This window comes from Harpia harpyja, chromosome 4 (assembly GCF_026419915.1).
Source record: "Harpia harpyja isolate bHarHar1 chromosome 4, bHarHar1 primary haplotype, whole genome shotgun sequence".
Lineage (NCBI taxonomy): Eukaryota > Metazoa > Chordata > Aves > Accipitriformes > Accipitridae > Harpia > Harpia harpyja.
Genome location: NC_068943.1, coordinates 61,293,846 through 61,311,307, shown reverse-complemented (window position 1 = coordinate 61,311,307; position 17,462 = coordinate 61,293,846). Strand labels below are relative to the sequence as shown.

At 39.4% G+C, this 17,462-nt stretch overlaps 1 protein-coding gene across 5 annotated transcripts in view; it reads right to left on the bottom strand.

Moving 5' to 3' along the window:
* Positions 1 to 361: 361 nt before the first annotated feature.
* The window catches only part of LAMA2 (laminin subunit alpha 2), a 385,301-nt gene continuing 368,200 nt past the window's right edge, over positions 362 to 17,462 (bottom strand). For 4 of the 5 annotated variants that reach the window (XM_052784294.1, XM_052784296.1, XM_052784295.1 and 1 more), the window contains 7 exons: positions 12,848 to 12,960; positions 11,140 to 11,329; positions 8,636 to 8,791; positions 4,993 to 5,146; positions 4,582 to 4,712; positions 3,738 to 3,960; positions 362 to 625 (listed from right to left, as the gene is read on the bottom strand). In XM_052784294.1, coding sequence (XP_052640254.1) covers positions 468 to 625; positions 3,738 to 3,960; positions 4,582 to 4,712; positions 4,993 to 5,146; positions 8,636 to 8,791; positions 11,140 to 11,329; positions 12,848 to 12,960 — 1,125 coding nt within the window. In that variant the 3' untranslated portion in view covers positions 362 to 467. Of the gene's footprint in view, positions 626 to 3,737; positions 3,961 to 4,581; positions 4,713 to 4,992; positions 5,147 to 8,635; positions 8,792 to 11,139; positions 11,330 to 12,847; positions 12,961 to 15,370; positions 15,431 to 17,462 lie in introns of all 5 variants that reach the window. The other variant, XM_052784299.1, reaches the window with a different exon arrangement.

Genomic DNA, 17,462 nt, shown 5'->3' with positions numbered 1-17,462 from the left:
TTGGGACAACGCCTCAGAATTTGAGAAAGAATTTCAATCATGGGGGCAACATCCCAAGGAGGTTCACCAAAAGCATTTAGGGAGCATTACATGGAGTTGGACTCGATCCTTATGGGTCCTTTCCAACTTGAGATATTCTGTTATTCTAAGTTCCACAGTAAAGGAACACCCTGCATAATATGTGGTCTCACTCATCAAAAGAATGATGAAACATTTCCATTTCAAGCTATAAGGAAAGAGATAAATAAAAATTATTGCTCTATTCCCTTAATGAAGGGACTGGGGGAGAAAGGATTAGTTCTTACATTCTTGGGAGGTACCTTGAAATAGCCATTTGAATATACCACAAACACTACTCAAATACTCGCATGAAGACATTTTATTATGAATGCAATGTATATATAGATTTTTTTTCTTTTTTAATCTGAGGTGCTTATATAAACAGACCCATGTCAGCTGAATGGCAGTTAATTTGCAGGACATGACAGCGGTTGAACACCCTTCAGCTCCAAAGCTTTGCTGAAGTTAATCTCTTGAGGTTTAGCAGTACCCTTGGTGAACTTCAGAAATCGAATACATCCTTTAAAACGGATATTAGTAGTCAGCCCAAACTGGGTCACACCATCTGAAGGAGGGAAAAAAAAGGCAAGAGGAATTATGTTAGTGTTAGTTGATACTTACGCTTGTTCTTTGAGAGTCCTGCAGAATAGATGTCCTCAGCAATATATTAGCATGTTTTATTTGCTGTATATCTTCTTTATTAAAGAAATGACACATTATGAGTGAATGTGATAAATGCTTATGTTAGTAGTAACAATGTAGTCTTCCTTCCTGTTTCTCTCCTAGCACGACAGTAGCAGAATCTGAACACATTTAAACTGCTATTGTAAACCATGTAACTTGGTTATGTGACATAAAGGAAATTGAGAAAGGCCAAATGGCAGCTTGCTACCTATGAATGGCGTATGATGCATACATTCCAGTCCTGCAGATCTCCAACTTCTCAAGCTATTTATCCATAGAATAACAGAGCAAAAAAACGCCAAAATGGATGCAATTCTCAGCCCTAACATCATGAGAAAGCCAGTTCCTCAGTATGGACTTCAGGTATCATTTAAGCAATGGGTTTTTTGCGAGTTTTCAAGCATTCTGACTTTTTTTTTCTTGCTGATAGTAAAGCCAGGGATTTGAGTACATCTCTTCCATTAGAGAAGGGGATAGCAGTGAGGGTTGGTTTGACTGGGAAGCTGGAAATATTTCTCTCAACTGCTTGAAATTCATGGCCCAACTTTTTTCTCAGCGTTCTTCCAAGTGAAAAAGTGGCTACAGGGATGCACTCCGATACAAATCTATGTGACTGATAAAGTAAGGGGTGCAGAAATAAATTTACACCTGTAGAGGACTGACTGGCCATAGCATTATGCTGTTTCACAGAGGATGAGATGGCTGAATCCATCTGTCCCTCCTTGCACAGGGAAGAACATCGTAGGATGAGTAATGGCTTTTATGGGTAGCCAAGAATTTATATCCTCGCCCACGTTCTGGTGGCAAAAAGTTTCTCTGCACAAGAAATTCTCCACCAGCTACTTCTAGCTGGTTTACAACTATTTTGCACTGTTTATGCAGCCAGGAGGCTGCATAGCTCAAGAGGACTAGAAAATACAAATGCTTACTAATTTTACAAAATCCCATGATACTGTGTTTTAAATTTGTGATGAGGCTGTCTGGGTATTGGGAATGTTAAAACAAATCTTGGATGAGCTAGACTAGACAGCAAGAGAAGTGTGAGGTGTTTAAATGTGCATTTAGGTTTATTAAATCATTTCATAACTTGCCATGTGGCTGAACTCAGGAATATCACTTCAACATGATGTAAGTGTAGGCTTGTTTTGTACAGATTGCAGTGTTACTTCCATTTGTTTCTCTTGCTGTGGTCCTCTTGATGTACAGTCTAGAATGAGGTAGTAACTCCATCTGCAGTGTTTCTTTAGTGCTAGCTCCTATGCTAGAATCCTGTTATAAAAAGGCTGCCACAAAGCTGTTTTCTTCTGGCACAAAGATGTTGGCCCTTATCAATAGTCACTGTAACTGAAGTACAACTCCCATATCTCAGTATGAAGAACATTTTTTAAAATGTTCTGAAGCTTGAGAGAGAAGGCTTTTAGGATGCACCGTATCACACATTAGAATAGGGGGAAAAACAACTTCCAGAAAATAATTTAGGAATGAACCCAAGAGGGGTCTTGCTATTGACCTTGATGTACTTAATAAGTGATGTACTTATTCCACAAGACCTTTGTGGTCTTCTTAAGATACCCTTTGTATACACAAGGCATGCCTTGCTAAAGACTGTGCCCCTGAAGAAGAAATAAAAGACTGATAAGAAGGGAACATCCTACCCCAGGAGGCGCCAAAAAGTTGAATAATTGCTAATAGGCATGAAGTCAGCAAAAATCTTTGATAACTGGAGGAAAGATAAAGGCGCCAGGGGGAGATCACGACCACCGACTCAATTCAAGACCAAAAGACTTCCCCCCCACACTCTCCTTGAGCATGTGCTGTAGAATAAAAGAACAGTGTACCTTTAATTCAAAGCGGGGAAACTTTAACCCAATAGAAACTGTGCTAGATAAGCAACTACCAGTAATAGTTTTGGGGAAGAACTTTGGAAATTTAATATGTATAACTGAACTGTATAAATTTGCTTGCCTGTTTAGGCATGGGGTGTGCTAGCTTTGTGGATTACCACCTAGCCCCCATCTTTGTGCAAATGTGAATTGGAATAAAACACCTCTGCTCTGTGTGTATATTGGCGTTTTGCACACCAGGTAAACGACCCCACTTGTGGGACAACAACCTCAGTATGCATTAGAGCAGACACATACTGCAAACATACTTAGCTTTTTTGTTTGCAAACCAGAGGGAAACTTTATTATAAATGCAACAAAACTGGCACTTTGCAAACATCTTAACTGTGTTTTCAGAAGGTAAACTGCTATTAGATAAACTTACAGATTGCCTATGTACACATGAATACTAGCATTCATTATCAGCTTAGTGGAAGATGAAGCTAGTTACAGAGCTCAGCCCAGTTCTGGATCCTGTTCAATTATCTCTGCATGAAGCAGGTTCTCTCGAGGGCTTCCAGAATACTGAGTAGCAAATGTTGATTATTTTTTTCCTTTAAAAACCACCAGACCACGAGCAAAGACATTAATCAGAAAGAGATGGTGTCCTCTCACCTCTCTGTGCAAGCTGTTGTTCACATTCCTCAGTTCCTCAGGTTTTACAGGCTGATTTACACACACAGTCCCCTGCCCCCACAAGAGCATATATGCATTCTTTAGTTAAATTTAAATTCTCCATTTGTAAGTTAAAATTAAATTTGCCAAATGCTGTTACTATTGAAACATAACTATTATGTTGTTGCTAAACAGAAAGTTTTAAGAGGGAGGCTGTGTGTGTGTGGGCAGCAGAAGGCAGAAAGTCTGTCCGCTCCTCTGACAGTGCCTACATTTGAAACTGGGCAGGGGGATCTGTGAGAGTCCCTCGGTGCTGTAGAACTTCTTGTTCCAAAAATGTAGCTGGATGCAGAAATGAGCATCCCTGCCAACTGATACAAACTTGAAGAGTCTTGCCATCATCTTTAGCATACTAGTCCTAATTGCATTTAAGATATTTCCAAGGCAATGTTGCTAGAGCATAAGTAAAGCATCATTTGTGTGTTAAATGCTCACCAGGATATCCTCCGACAAAGACAGGGTCATTGGTGTCTGCTGAGGTCGAGGCCCTGTTTGGGCTGTTACCATCCACCTGTTTGTCATCCACAGTCAGCTCTAAACGGTGTTTGATCTTGTTTGCAAGAACCTTGTGCCACTGTCCATCACACAAGCTGCCTGGTGCGTCGGGCTCATAGATGGCAGAGAATCGGCCTGCACCATTGTCAACGTGAAACATCACCTGAAAAGTGTGACATGGAAATCAGCTAGTTCTCAAAACAGTTCTACAGCTCTTTTTTTTGTTTGGTTTGTTTTGTTTATTTAAAGGCAACATGCTCTGACTGCACATACTAAAGCTCTAATTGAATACCAGACTATGGGGATTGCTGTCCCTCTGGGATCTGGGTTATGTCACAGATAAACATGAGTGGAAATATGCAAAATTGTTCCACAGGTTGCCATTTTTCCATTTTTTTGTCTTAGTTTTGGTGTGTTTCACCACCCGCCCCGCCCCGCTCTTTATAGTGATAGATTACTGACTGGTTTTCCAGACTGTAAAATAAATATACACGAGAAACTAGTATTATTAATGGCAAAGCCTTTCCTCAAAACTTTTCACATTCTCACTAATTTAAGTCCTGATGTTGCAGTTTTAGGAAACTCAAGTGTTACAGAATGTTTTAAAATATCTTTGTAAAAGTGTAAGAGCCTCTTGATGTATGGGAAGTGGCAAGTGCTGCATAAAGGAGAGCCCTGATGTTGACTGAGATGCCTTGAGATTGGGGTAGTAAGCTTGCATTTAAACTACCTGTGCTTTCTAAAACCAGCCTCTATAAAGAGCCAAAAATGCTTTGCTACTCACTTTTCCATCTACTAATTCAATGCCAAGCCCATCCATTTTCTGGCTGCTGACTCCTAGGAGAACACCGTTGATTCGTGTTGTACGGAATTCAAATTCCACGAGCAGGTCCGTTCCCACTTTGTATGCACCAACTTGGAGAGAAAAGGGGAAGCATAATAAAATTAAGAAAAGCATTTAATACGTTATTCCTAATAATCACACAAAGTGTCTTGCTAGTAATGCAAGGTAACTAAGTCAGCATTATTAATGCACTCCATTTCATGTGAAATCATGTAAGTAACTGTTAGTTTAAGACTTTGCTAGAAAGTCATATAGGAGTCATAACAGGAGTTGGGTAGCACTCAAAGTTTCTGAAAGCAGCATCTCCTCTTTCTCTGTTCTTTGCCTATCAGCAGAATTGCTGTTCATTACCTGTTTTGGCAAAGCCTGTTCCATCGAAGTACGTTCCTTTCTGTGCACTGACAAAGCATTTTCCAACATTGAAGCTGGAAGTTGGATTATCCAGGTCAACAGGTGATTCTGTCATTTTAAAACTCCTGATGCAGCCGTCAATGCTATAGGTGACCTGCAGGTAATATTTCAAACAAAATGTCTAACTGTGCAAAGCAAGACAAAATGCTCACAATAAAGGCCTAAATTATGTCACCAAAAAGTACCTTTCCTCTGCTTCTCTGCTGGATTTATGGAGCTGAATAAAACTTGAATTTTACATGGCTAATCCTTAATATCTGATTGTAATTGGAATCTAATCTCAGTCATACTGAGGATGAATTACATTACTTTTCAGGGATGTGATCTGAGTCACATTTATTTGGCTTAATGGAGGGGACATAATACACTGCATAATGAAACATAGCAAATTACATCAGTAATGTAGGAATTTAATGGCCTATACTTTACCTTTTTAATTGACTAGGTTATGGCGTTTGCAAGTGGATGAAGATACTGGATATAGTTCTCTGGGCTGCTGGTAATTTTGCTAGGGCTTTTGGTATTTTTTTTCCCTTTAATCACTTTACTATGGGCCTAATGTTGCATGGTAAGACAGAGCTAATGCAGGTACACAGCTACTAAAATGAACAAAGTCCCCACATAAAAGTTGTTGACTATACGTAGTTCTTCATGTAATAACCATATATAGGTCTGGTGCCCACAGTGACAAGGGCCACTCTGTTGGCCAGAGAGGCAGGTGGAGGCGTGGGGTGTGCTCGGGTGTATGGAGGCTCCCATGCAGGGTAGCAAACTGCAACTCCAGTTTAGCTTCTGCACTGGGAGCACATCATGGTGACTCTGAGCAGGTGGTACGTGCACACTTAAGCTGGTGGTGTAAGTAAGTGAGATCCTGCCTGGGGCAGGAGTGAGGCGCTGCCCAGGCTACACCCCGGGTTGCCCTGGGTGTGATCAGTGCATCCCAGTGGGACCTCTGAAAGCCATTGACATCTCCTCCCTTTTCTCTCTGAGGTGTGCAGAAGCTGCATTTTGGTTCTCGGCTTCAGACAAAGGTTTTGATCTTTGACTTAGAGTCAGGAAAACTTATCCTTGATATCAGTGGGGGAAATGAAAAAGCTAAACATGTACTTTGAAGAAGAAAAGGAAGACATATTCATAAGCAATGCAGTAGGAAGGAAGAAAATAAAAACCAGCGTAGAAAATACAGCGTAGAAGTATGTACAAATACAGAAAGGAGAAAGGCATACCTGCAGAGAGAAGTCTTGACTCTGCACACTACCTCCTCTAACAATATCCTGACTAGTAATTTGAAAGAATTTCTTTCCTTGTAAATCAAAGCTGAATGTACTGTGGAATTATACAGCTTATTACTGCTAAATACACCTGTACAAAATTTTCATGAGAACTTGAGCAGTATCAGTGAATAAATTCAGTTCTGAGCTGAGCAATCCTTTATGTCAGATTCTTCATAAACAGACCTTTTTCTAATTTCTAAGTGAAAGTCATCTCCAGATCAACAGGTTTTGTTATCAAAAAAGAAAAATGCCACAAAGGAAAGCAAACCTTGCCATCTTCACTGTGAGAATAACTCACAGAAATGTAAGATTTGTAGACAACTCGATAACGTTCTCTAACTTTAAAATTTCACTTTCCCTATGGAAAAGCAAATGCAGTTATACTTTAGCATGGTAACAGGCAATATAACCTCTTTTGCTGAAAGCAGAGTTTTGAGTGCTTAAAATGTGACATCTGCTGAAGCCAAACAAGTAGGTATCGGTCTTCTGCACTGAATAGGAAGCCAACCCACCTATGGTTATGTACTGGATTGGTGTCTAAAAAGGCTGATGTGTGTTTAGAAGAAAGCCCTAACTAAGATAATACATCCTTTCAACTTACTTTGCTTCAGAGGCTTTACATGAAGCCGACAACACAACACTCTATTAATACATCATGCAGTGTATTTTACTGAGAATGACTGAAAGGCAAGCACTGTTTTTTTACCTTCTGTGAATGACACTTGAAGTCACAGCTTCATTTAAATCCTGAAGCACTTAAAACTGTCAGGATCTGACATGATTGTTATTGCCAGACTGAGCCATTTATCTGCACGGGTTCCCTCCATTACTTCTGACAAGAAGCAATAGGTAAGGATTTAGTGTTACCTTTATCCTTAGATTAGTATTTGTAAATTGCAGATGTATTTCAAAGAGCATAATTTGATAGTATTAGGAATTGCATTTTGTGGGTAGTTAAGTATTGCTTTTGTTTTTCAGTGTCTCAGATCTGGTTTGGTAAATGCAAATGATCAGTACATTTGCCTCAATTCCGGCTTTCTGCAAAACCTATAATTTACTGAGAAATATGATCTTGCAGGTCAGTTTTCTTTATGGAATACAAGTCTTAGATTTAGAGTGGTTACTCTTCCCCTTCATTCCCCATCCACAAGTTATTATGGGGACTTATTTAAGCAGGATCTAGGAATTCCTTTTCTGTATTTCTTTTGTCCGCCCGAACTGGTGTACTCTTGCCTGTCTATAGGCTAGTATTTGCCATTTCATAACCATCTTACTACAGTGGTATTTACTCACATGCAGTTTCTCTGAGAGTCTGGTTTGTTTCCTTACCAGGATTTGTACTTTTGCCTCCTCTTTACTGTTTCTTTATAACCACCCAGAACAAGCCTAGACATAGCCGCTACTGACATTCCATTTTTTTGTTTAAATTGTGCTGCACTCTATGCCTAATTTGTTGTTTGCTATAATTAATTTCACTCAAGTTCTGGCTTCTACTTTGAAAGACCCCTCTATGCAGAGAAAAAAATAATGCAGGGAAGAGTTTTTTCTCTGATTCTGATACTGGCATATCTTGGGGGGTGGGAGGGCAGCAGGAAAGTGAGATGACTGACATGGAGTCATGCAGATAGATGCAGTAATTGGCCTGGGGGAGGGAATACAGTGTTCCTAGTTGATTCTACAAAGTTTAGGCCAAAATGATATTCACCTCTCTATGCTGTTTGCCAAGGTATGTTCTGTGTCAGTATGGAAGCTGGGCATTTAGACCAAAACAGTGATAAATTGATATATGCACATTTGATCTGGAAACAGAAAGAGGACAACAGAGTTTTCATGGCCTTACTTCAAAATATATTCTCTCCTAGTTTAGTAGTAACAACACAAACCCAATTACTACAGTAAGCAGCAGTACTACTAGGTACTTTGTCCAGGGTAATTTTGGCTTCTGCTGCTTCTCTTGGGAGATGCTTTCACTGTTTATTATCATTTATTGTCAGATGAATTACGGTCAAGAGAAAGGGCAAGTAGTATTCAGGACTTTATACTCTAGCTGCGCAGTGATCCAAGTGGATACACATACATGAATCTTTCTACTTTTCCATAACAGTTACTAATTCTACTATTTCTGGTTCTTTGCATTAACTGGATTCTGAGTCAGATCATTGTACCGAAAGAAAATAGTGTACCGCCAGTAAGGTCCATTTTATCCATATTCTTGAGCAGTCTAAGGGAAAAGCAAAACAAAACAAAACTGGGAAGACATTGGTACCAATCAAGACAGTTTAAGTGTAAGATAACTTAAACTTGCTTACCGGACCAATTCTTCTAGTTGTGTAGTTAATGGGCAATCCTCCAACATACAGCATTCCTACAACATCCAATATATCGGCCTTCTTGGGGCTAACAGTCCTGTTTGAAACGTCATCTACTATAAGGTTTCCTTCTTGCTTCGTTCGAATTACTTTTATCTAAAAAGACACACAAACGCAATACAACTACAGAGTTTTCTGACAACAAAGCATTTCCAGATTGTAGCTAGCCTTACAGTCCAAAATATATAACAATACAGGAGAAAGTAGTAGGAGTGGTTAGGAGAAGTATCATGGCAGCAACTATGGGTAATATTCATGGAACAGAGCTCTTGCGCAAGGTTTTGTGCAAACATATGACTGCCTTTTAATTACATCTGGGTCAGGAGGCATGATGACTATTATGTATTAGAATTACTGAAAGGACTTGGGGTTCCTTTTAAAAGCTTCATTGTTACTGTCATAGGCATGGCACAATATTGTTTTTCCTGGAATCAGACAGCAATTTTAAGTACTGGCAATAGTAAATGCTGAATGTTAATGGCACTGGTTGCAAAACTTTATTGCAGCACATATTTGCAGACAATATTGATTTTATGATTCCACTGGTTTGGATGTGCCCCAGATCATAGTTCATGCTAGAGTAAATATAATACCAACTATATTCTGTTGGTATGATGGCTTCTGTTCAGACAAATGGGCTGTGAATTGCACGGAGGAAGTGCAATTGCTGAACAGTTGAGGAAATTCTACCCCAACAACCCCCCACACAAATGGACTTTTTTGTGCTTTTGGGGAACTGTGACTTTGGATTGTGTCTCCATTGTGTCCTACAAAAATGGGATCTACAACAAGGGTCCCTCCATCGCAGGGTGCCAAGCCGCATGCCCAAAGAGTATAGTCTTCAATTAAGAAATATATGCTCCAGTTAGTTCTCTTAGAATATAGATAAAATGCCTGCGTTTGGGGTATGGCTATTTTGGCTACAATGGCTACAGAGCAAAACACATCTCTTCTGTATTCATAGAGGGTCTAGCAGAAAGGAGCCCTGGTCTACTGCCAGTGCTCCTAGGCATTATATAAACCAGATAAATAATGAATACAACTTTTATTTTTTCCCCTCATGAAATACCTTGGTATACAGCATTTGCTATCATCAAAAAGTTCATGAATAAAAATCCAGTGAAAATAAAATTCCTGCAGAACAGGGTGGGAATGAAGCAGAGAGGAACTAAGGAGGACTGCAAAGAGGGTTTCATAAGAACAATTCAAGCGTGCCAGAAAACACCATGAGATTTTTTCTCATTTGGTGATAGAGATGTGGATGGTGACTTTCCAAATATCCGTCCAAAATTTAATGTCTCTTATAGTATACACCTTGAATACACAGCTACATGTATTCTTTTCTTCTCTGTCTTTATTGGTGCCTTCAAGCATGTTACCTAATGAATACACCATGTGTCTGTTGTCCTTGGCCCAGTAAATACTAAACTTCATGGCTGTGATATTACTCCTTCCCTTACCATCTGAATGCCACAGGCATTGTATATTAATGCTTCCTCTCATAAAGTCACAGAAGGGGCCGCCAAATACATCTGTGAATGTCATATTTATTTCCCAATGAATTAAATTAATAATGCAGGGAAGATGTACTTAAATGTTACTACTTTTTCCTTTGTTAGCATTATGGCTGAACAATGACATTATTAACATAGAAACAACTGGCTTTAATGATGTATTCCATCATCATGAGCTGATACTCACCTGAGCCCTATTAGGCAGGAAGGAACATTTTCTGCAGTTCCTTACCATATGTCCTGGGTTCAGCTGGGGTAGAGTTAATTTTCACAGGAACGTGGGAGGGAGCACAGCCGGGACAGCTGACCTGAACTAGCCAAGGAGCTATTCCATACCATGTGACATCATGCTCAGTATATAAATGGGGAGCGGGCTGGGGGGGCTCTGGGTTTTCAGTTGGGGAAGTGGCAGAGCGTCAGGTTGCGGGTGGTGAGCAGTTGCACTGTACATCACTCGTTTTGTATATTCTTTTATTAGTACCATTGCTGTTGTAACTTCTCTTTTTGTGTTGTCCCAGTAAATTGTCCTTACCTCAACCCATGAGGTTCTGGGGTTTTTTTTCTTTTCTCCTTTCTGATTCTCCTCCCCATCCCACCGGAGCGGGGCGGGGAGGAGTGAGCCAGCAGCTGCGTGGTCCTTTGTTACCAGCTGGGCTGAAACCAAGACACCATACATGGGACATATTCTAAATATGTCCAGAAATATGTGTTTCCTGAAGGACAAATTCAAAGATCAGCACTAACTTTTTTGTTAGTGGAATATGTACTGTCTACTTAACAGTGAATCTGAAAGCACAAATTTTGCAGACTACAGAAAATCCTAGTTGTAAAGTTTAGCTTGTAGAGACTACATTTTGCAAATATCTTAAGGCAAAACAAAGCTCGCTCATAGCATTACAAAAAATAGTTTAGCGTTAGAGACTATTATACCTTGTGCCACTGGCCATCATTTATTTTGTTGGAAATCATTGTGTTGGTGTCTCCACTCCCCAGATCGTAGCTGAAGTAAGGCAGTCCATTCTTTATCTGAACTGTCGCAAAATCAGCATGGTTGATGCGGGCCATATAAAACAGCAAGCCAGAATCAGCTGTTGTTCGGACTTCAAATTCAATTGTAAGTCTGGAAATCAAACAAACAGGAAAACAGCAACAAAGGAAAAGATTCGGCGTCAGACAGTAGACAAGTTTATCTGCTTTACCCTTTTCTGTTCCTCTCAAAAAATTTCAGTTAGTGGCCCATTTTACTGTCTGTCAGAGTTTAAGAAAAATAATTTGGTTATACGCGAATTGCATTTCACACATATCTGATCCCTGACATATGAGTGTTCATTAGTCCCTTTGCTGTGGAAATAAAAAAGTGTAACCTTGGCATAGAATTTCAAGATACAATTCTCAGCTGCAACTGTAGTTGCTGGAAAATCCCAGCCCTTGTAAAATTCCAGCAGCGTTATCCGTCATCCACACACATAATGCTTGCAAAGAGGAGCGAGCTGTAGTGACAGCTGGCAAATGTTGAGTTTCTAATGAGTTGTATTGCCTGAAGACAGGTTGCAAAACTTTTAAAGATGCAGAGAGAAGAGTTTACAATCAGGATATAAAACACTTATTCTGATTTCTTCCAACAGAAAATGGGGGTGTGTCTTGAAGAAGTTTGCCGACCCCTTGGACAGAATGGTAATGCCAAAAACCTCCCTTATGGCAAAGAACCTGGAAAGAAATTATTTAGATTATCTAAATGCTAAGGTTGTACTGGCAGCATGTCACTAACCTAGGCCAAGCTGAGCTGCAAAGTCAGTATGTGAAAGCAGCTAATAATATAAATGTGAAAAACCATTGCATGAGAATGATCAGGCCAGGATTCTTATTTGAAAAGAAGACAGGCAAGGACTTTAGGATTACATATTTCTTTTAATTATATTCCTAGTTTTCTAAAATTAGCATATGTGAAAATATGCAGTACAGCATCTTTATAGGTAAAAATAAGTGTGAGGCTGATGGACTTGTAAACTATAAGGCAGCAAAAATGCTTAGTGGTGTGACATGGCACATTTGTTAATGATCATGTGCCTTCAGAGCAAAAATGAACAATTAACAAGTTACAGCTTCACAATCCATTGAGAACAGCTGTATTTTTATAAGTAGCTCTTTGCATATCGACATGTATATGTACATATTGTTATACTTTGGAAGGGCAATGTCATTTTGCCTGTTTACTGCGCAAGCTTGATCTTAACTATGGGAGGGAAGGGAAAAAAAAGTTTGCTTATTACAAGAAATTATCAAGTTACTGAACCAAGAAACTTTCTTCTGAAAAAGAAACCTCTGACTCAGTTGCATGACCTGGCTCCATTCTTCTGTCTGTTTTTCTGTAAATCAGTCTGGTATCTGTGTATGCCCAAACCTTTAGAAACAAAGAAAGAGGTAAACTGTTTTTGAGAGAGCTACTTAGGTGGGCACTTCATGGCCTAGATTTCATGCTTTAATGCTTTTTATGTTTGCTTAATGAAATTAATTAACCATGGGATGTGATCTTTTTCATGTTATGCCCATAATTGGGAGATGCTTTTGAGAATATTAGGAGGGGCATTTTATTTTGACATTATTCCATCAAAACTTATTGCTGAAATAAATAATATACCTGTTTTTCACCTTGGTGTCATCAAATGCAACTGCAATGTGGCTGTTCCTTGAAAGACCAAATTGCTTGCCACCTTCCAAAATGGCTGGTTCTGTGTCAGCAGCACAGGAATCCTGCAAAATATACAGCGATCATACAAACTTCGTATTCTGTGTCTGTCTCAGCTGTGCGCATGCTAGAAGTCTTCCAACTGCTCAGGACTGAGAATATTCCACCTAGTCTAGACACTGGCCCTGCAGTTTTCCAGCGTGTTGATGTCTCATCACACCAGCTAAAGTTATAAACCAGTATGACAGGAACTTGGTGTAAAAGCAGAGCTCATTAAGCTGGCTGTAAAAGCAAATAAAAGTAATATATGAACATTGCTGCTTTCATGCCACCAGTGGACATTTACAAGAGTCTTAAGTAATTTCCAGGCAGCTCAGTGTACTCTTAGCTCACATAACTGAGTTTTACACAGTAGGATGCTCTCTTACAGAAATGAAGCAAGACTTAAGTTTTAAAGGGATGCTTTGCTGTTGACTTGAAATCTAGTCACCTTAAAAATAATGAGTTAAAAGTAGTTTCAGATCCTGCACCTGTCAACGAGTCCTTCATTTTACTTCTTTATATTGTTTTACAATTGCATTCTTTGTTTAATATGCTGTTGTTTCCCCTGGTGCTGTTGAAAGGCCCCCACAAACAATAAGGGAATCCAAATAACTGATGGATATAAGTAATAACTGTTAAACTCCCTGAGCTGTCTAATGTAGACACATTACCCAGGGGGTAAAGAAAGAAACCCCTCCCTATCTGTTCCACTTCTATTAATCTTAAAGTGGTGCAACAATGGAAGGTAAAATATCTTCTGCCCAGTATAATTTTCTCTTTTTAATTTCACCAGGTCTTTTAATCTCTGGCCCTAAAGCTCTTGTATAGGGGTGCCTGGGGCAATGTGAGACCATGGTAATTACCAGCTCCTACTCATGTCTAGCTTTTGCCTCCCACTGGGAGTATTGTGAAGAAACTACTCAAAGGATCTAACACAACACAATATCAGGACAACATCGCTGGGAAAAAAACAAACTTTGATAGCTGTGAGCTCTGTTTTTAAGCACTGTGGTTGATATCATTTTGGATTGGCGACAGTCTCTTATTTGAGTCCTGACTCAGCAGGGACCTGCAAAGCACAAGGTGCAGTGCTTTGCTGGCAAAGAGCTCTTTCTGTGAAAAATTTTGAAAATGTCATGAGTGACTCATCAGACACTGAGATTTCATACACAAAGCGGAAATTTCTTTCCCCCTCTCACTCAGTTTTTCAGTAGTGTTATATTTTTTGCTTTCACACATCACAAAAATCTTCGCAACAGTGTAGAGCACTTCTAAAAATTAGTTTTCCACAATGAATGCTTTGGTTTGAATATGACAGAGTAGAACACCATGCATTACGACAAGTACACATCAGTGTGCAATGGAGGGGAAAAACGGGGAAAATTCAGCAGGACCAAACAAAGTTATGAATGTGTAATAGCAGTCTTCCAGTGATCATCAAATAGAAAAAAAATCATATTGCCATAATGCTGGGTAAAGTTTCTAATTATTTTAAGCTTTATAGGTTTATCTAGAAGTTTAACAACTATGTTAATAATAATACTGTGTATATAATACTTTCAGTAGGGACTAACTACTGGTACTGGAAAGAATTGGAAGATACACCAACACACACTTTTCTGTGGCACGCTTTTACATATTACATGGTAAAAGGACATATTCTGACAGTAAATTCAGTCCTACGCTGGTATATGTCAGTAAAGGGTCTGTCTCTGACACTTTAGCTGCTCCCCAGTGTCAGCAAACACTGCAGCTTTTCTTCATCCCAGCCAGAGGACTGTAAGGAAGGGCAAGGAGTGGGGGAGAGTGCCAAACACACTGTTATGGTTGGAATCATAGCAAGCATACACCGATTATTCACTGATAAATACTGATTGCTAATAGTGAACATTCATTAGGTTGATGTGGAAATGTCAGTAAAAGATAAAAAAATCAGTAGGGCATGCTTAAAAAACTTCCAGGTTTTATTCACAGCCCCATGTCTGCTTTCACTTTATCTAAGGACAGCCAGCTTTACAGCCTTCACAAGACTGTGAACTAAGCATGGATCATCAGCCTAGATTAAAATATCCCAGCTTTGTTTTTTCAGTAATGGCCTTCAGGTGTCCTGGGTTTAAACCTGGCTGCTTAATAATCTCCCATATTACCTGAGAGCCTCAAGGCTGAAGTCTTCAGCTGCACTTTAGTCCAGTCTTGTCAGATGTCAGGGACTTGACTGGTAAGTCAAGAAGCTAGGTGTGTATCACAGTGGAAATGAAGAACAGAAAAGCCCACTGGTGGACTGTCACACATTCTCTACAAACAATGCTGTATTAGCAATTACAAAGAAAGTAATTAGGGGAAAAAGGGACCACCACTGAAGCAATCCCCACAGTTCATTGAATAGTGTTAATAAAACAATGAAGTAGTGCATGGTGAAATAGTGGAAGATACCGTCATGGAGTCAAATGCAGAAGTAATGCTGGCACTCTTCATTTCAGTGGCAAGCGAATCCTGAGAAGCAGTGAATAACATGAGGCAGAAGCAGCAGTTATCCAATGCTGAGAAACATTTTGGCATCTCTAGCAAGCAGCAGCAGACTGGTGACCAGTGTATCTCCCAACTATCCTATTTCTAGATCTTGTCTGGCCTTTAGTAGAGGGTAGTTTTTTTTTTTTCATTTGGGATTGAACTCCCCTCCTCTTTTACATGCAGATGGATAAGAGATAAAAAAGGTCCTGAAAGGACTTAAGTAGAACAGGTACCTTTTTTTAAGCCAACTATGTGGAAATAATTTTTTTCTGCTGTATATTTTCCATATACAGCCCTTCTACACTGAACTTCTGTATAATTAACTGTCATATGAGTGCTATCTCATTATTAGACTGTAGTTACTTATTTTGTTGCAACATTCCCCAGAAAAATACTTTGGAGAATTTACTTAGATGAACATAAACACTATCCAAAAGCTTGCCTCATTTCAAATAGTTTCAAGTCTTCAGAATACTAAAACGGTTTCATTTTTTCCAAGAGAGAAAGTGGAGTAATGGTGTTTCATTTAGATTTTTATTTTGAACTCCTATTTCACGTTTATCATGGCTCTAGATACGTGATATACAAAACTCACCTAGTTACAATGGAAGTAGTTTCTGGTATTAATGACTAGATCTATTCCTCTCAATTTTGCTATTTAAAAGTTAGTGCTTAGAGTCTTAGAAAGTGTGCACTCATTCTCTCACACGCTTCTGTGTTGTTTTGTTTATAATGCTTGATCAAGGGATAATATGACTGCACTCTTTCACAACAGTGAGCATTAAACCGGATAACCCTTTTTACCTTGCTGTTGCCTGGTTCCTTATCTTTCTGTGGTAGCCGCCTTATACTGCAAGTTTGCTTACTTTCAACTGCAAACAGAAAGATGCATCGAAGCCCTCGTGTTACAACTACTCCACCTTGTGGGAATGAATAAAAAATGCTGCCCTAGAGCATTAAAAGGCCGATAAATATAACTTCGGGGCTTGGGGCAGGGTAATGACTAAGATGGAGCTTGCCAATCTTGAACCCCAGGCTCCCATTTCCAGGTACACAGATGGCTGCATGTGCTGTGGAGACTTCAGCTGTGCTTGACAAGTCCTTCTAGATAAAGCTGTGCCATACGTACCTGGCCAATGAAGGTGGCCATGAAGCTCAAATATAAAATAAACCTTAATGAGTTAGGGGTTTTGGCCCAATTTTTGTACCATTTCTTGTAGGAAAACATAGTTAGAAATCCTACCTATGTCCACGAAAAACATGATATGAATTCTGAAAATGAGTCAGGTAACAGGGAGTGACTGGGACAATGAATTCAGGTTCCTTTGTCTCTAACTGACAGACTTACAGCCAACTGACTCACTGAAAAATCACAACTTTTTTTTTTTTTTGGTGGTCTTCATGCAATTAATTGATAAGCTTAATCTCCGGGTCACACAGAAAAATCCAATACCAACAAACTCAGTGTTCTGTAATGTGTCAGTGAAGAGGTGTGAAATGGGAATGAAGATTAAACCTGACCCAGCGTGGGAGTGCCTCCCAAAATGGTTAAAAGATCTTATGAAGCCAGTCTGGGAGAAACTGTCAAAATTACTGACTCTTTTGTATTTGATATATATAAAAAGAGAAGTTAAATATTCTGGTTGTTAACGTCTCAAAACTGTCTTATTATGGTAGTGTAAATAGGCTCCTAACTGGGAAATGTGCAGCCTTTTCACACTGTTTGGAAACCTCACCCATACTGAACTATATCCTGCCTAAACCTGTCGGTTGTATGGAGGTGTAACAAAATGCAAAGGATTTCCCCCCCAAGGATATCTTCCAGTGGATAAATTACTCAGTTTAATATTCAGATATCTAAACGTATCTTTTCTGGACAGTAAAATGTTGCATCAACTTGTAAAACTGCTGCACTCGTGGCAGAAGAAGTTTCTTCTTAAATTTCATTGTAGAAGACTGCTTGCCGCTATCTAGCTATTTAAGATTTCTGGCAACAGTTGAGCTCAATTTAGCA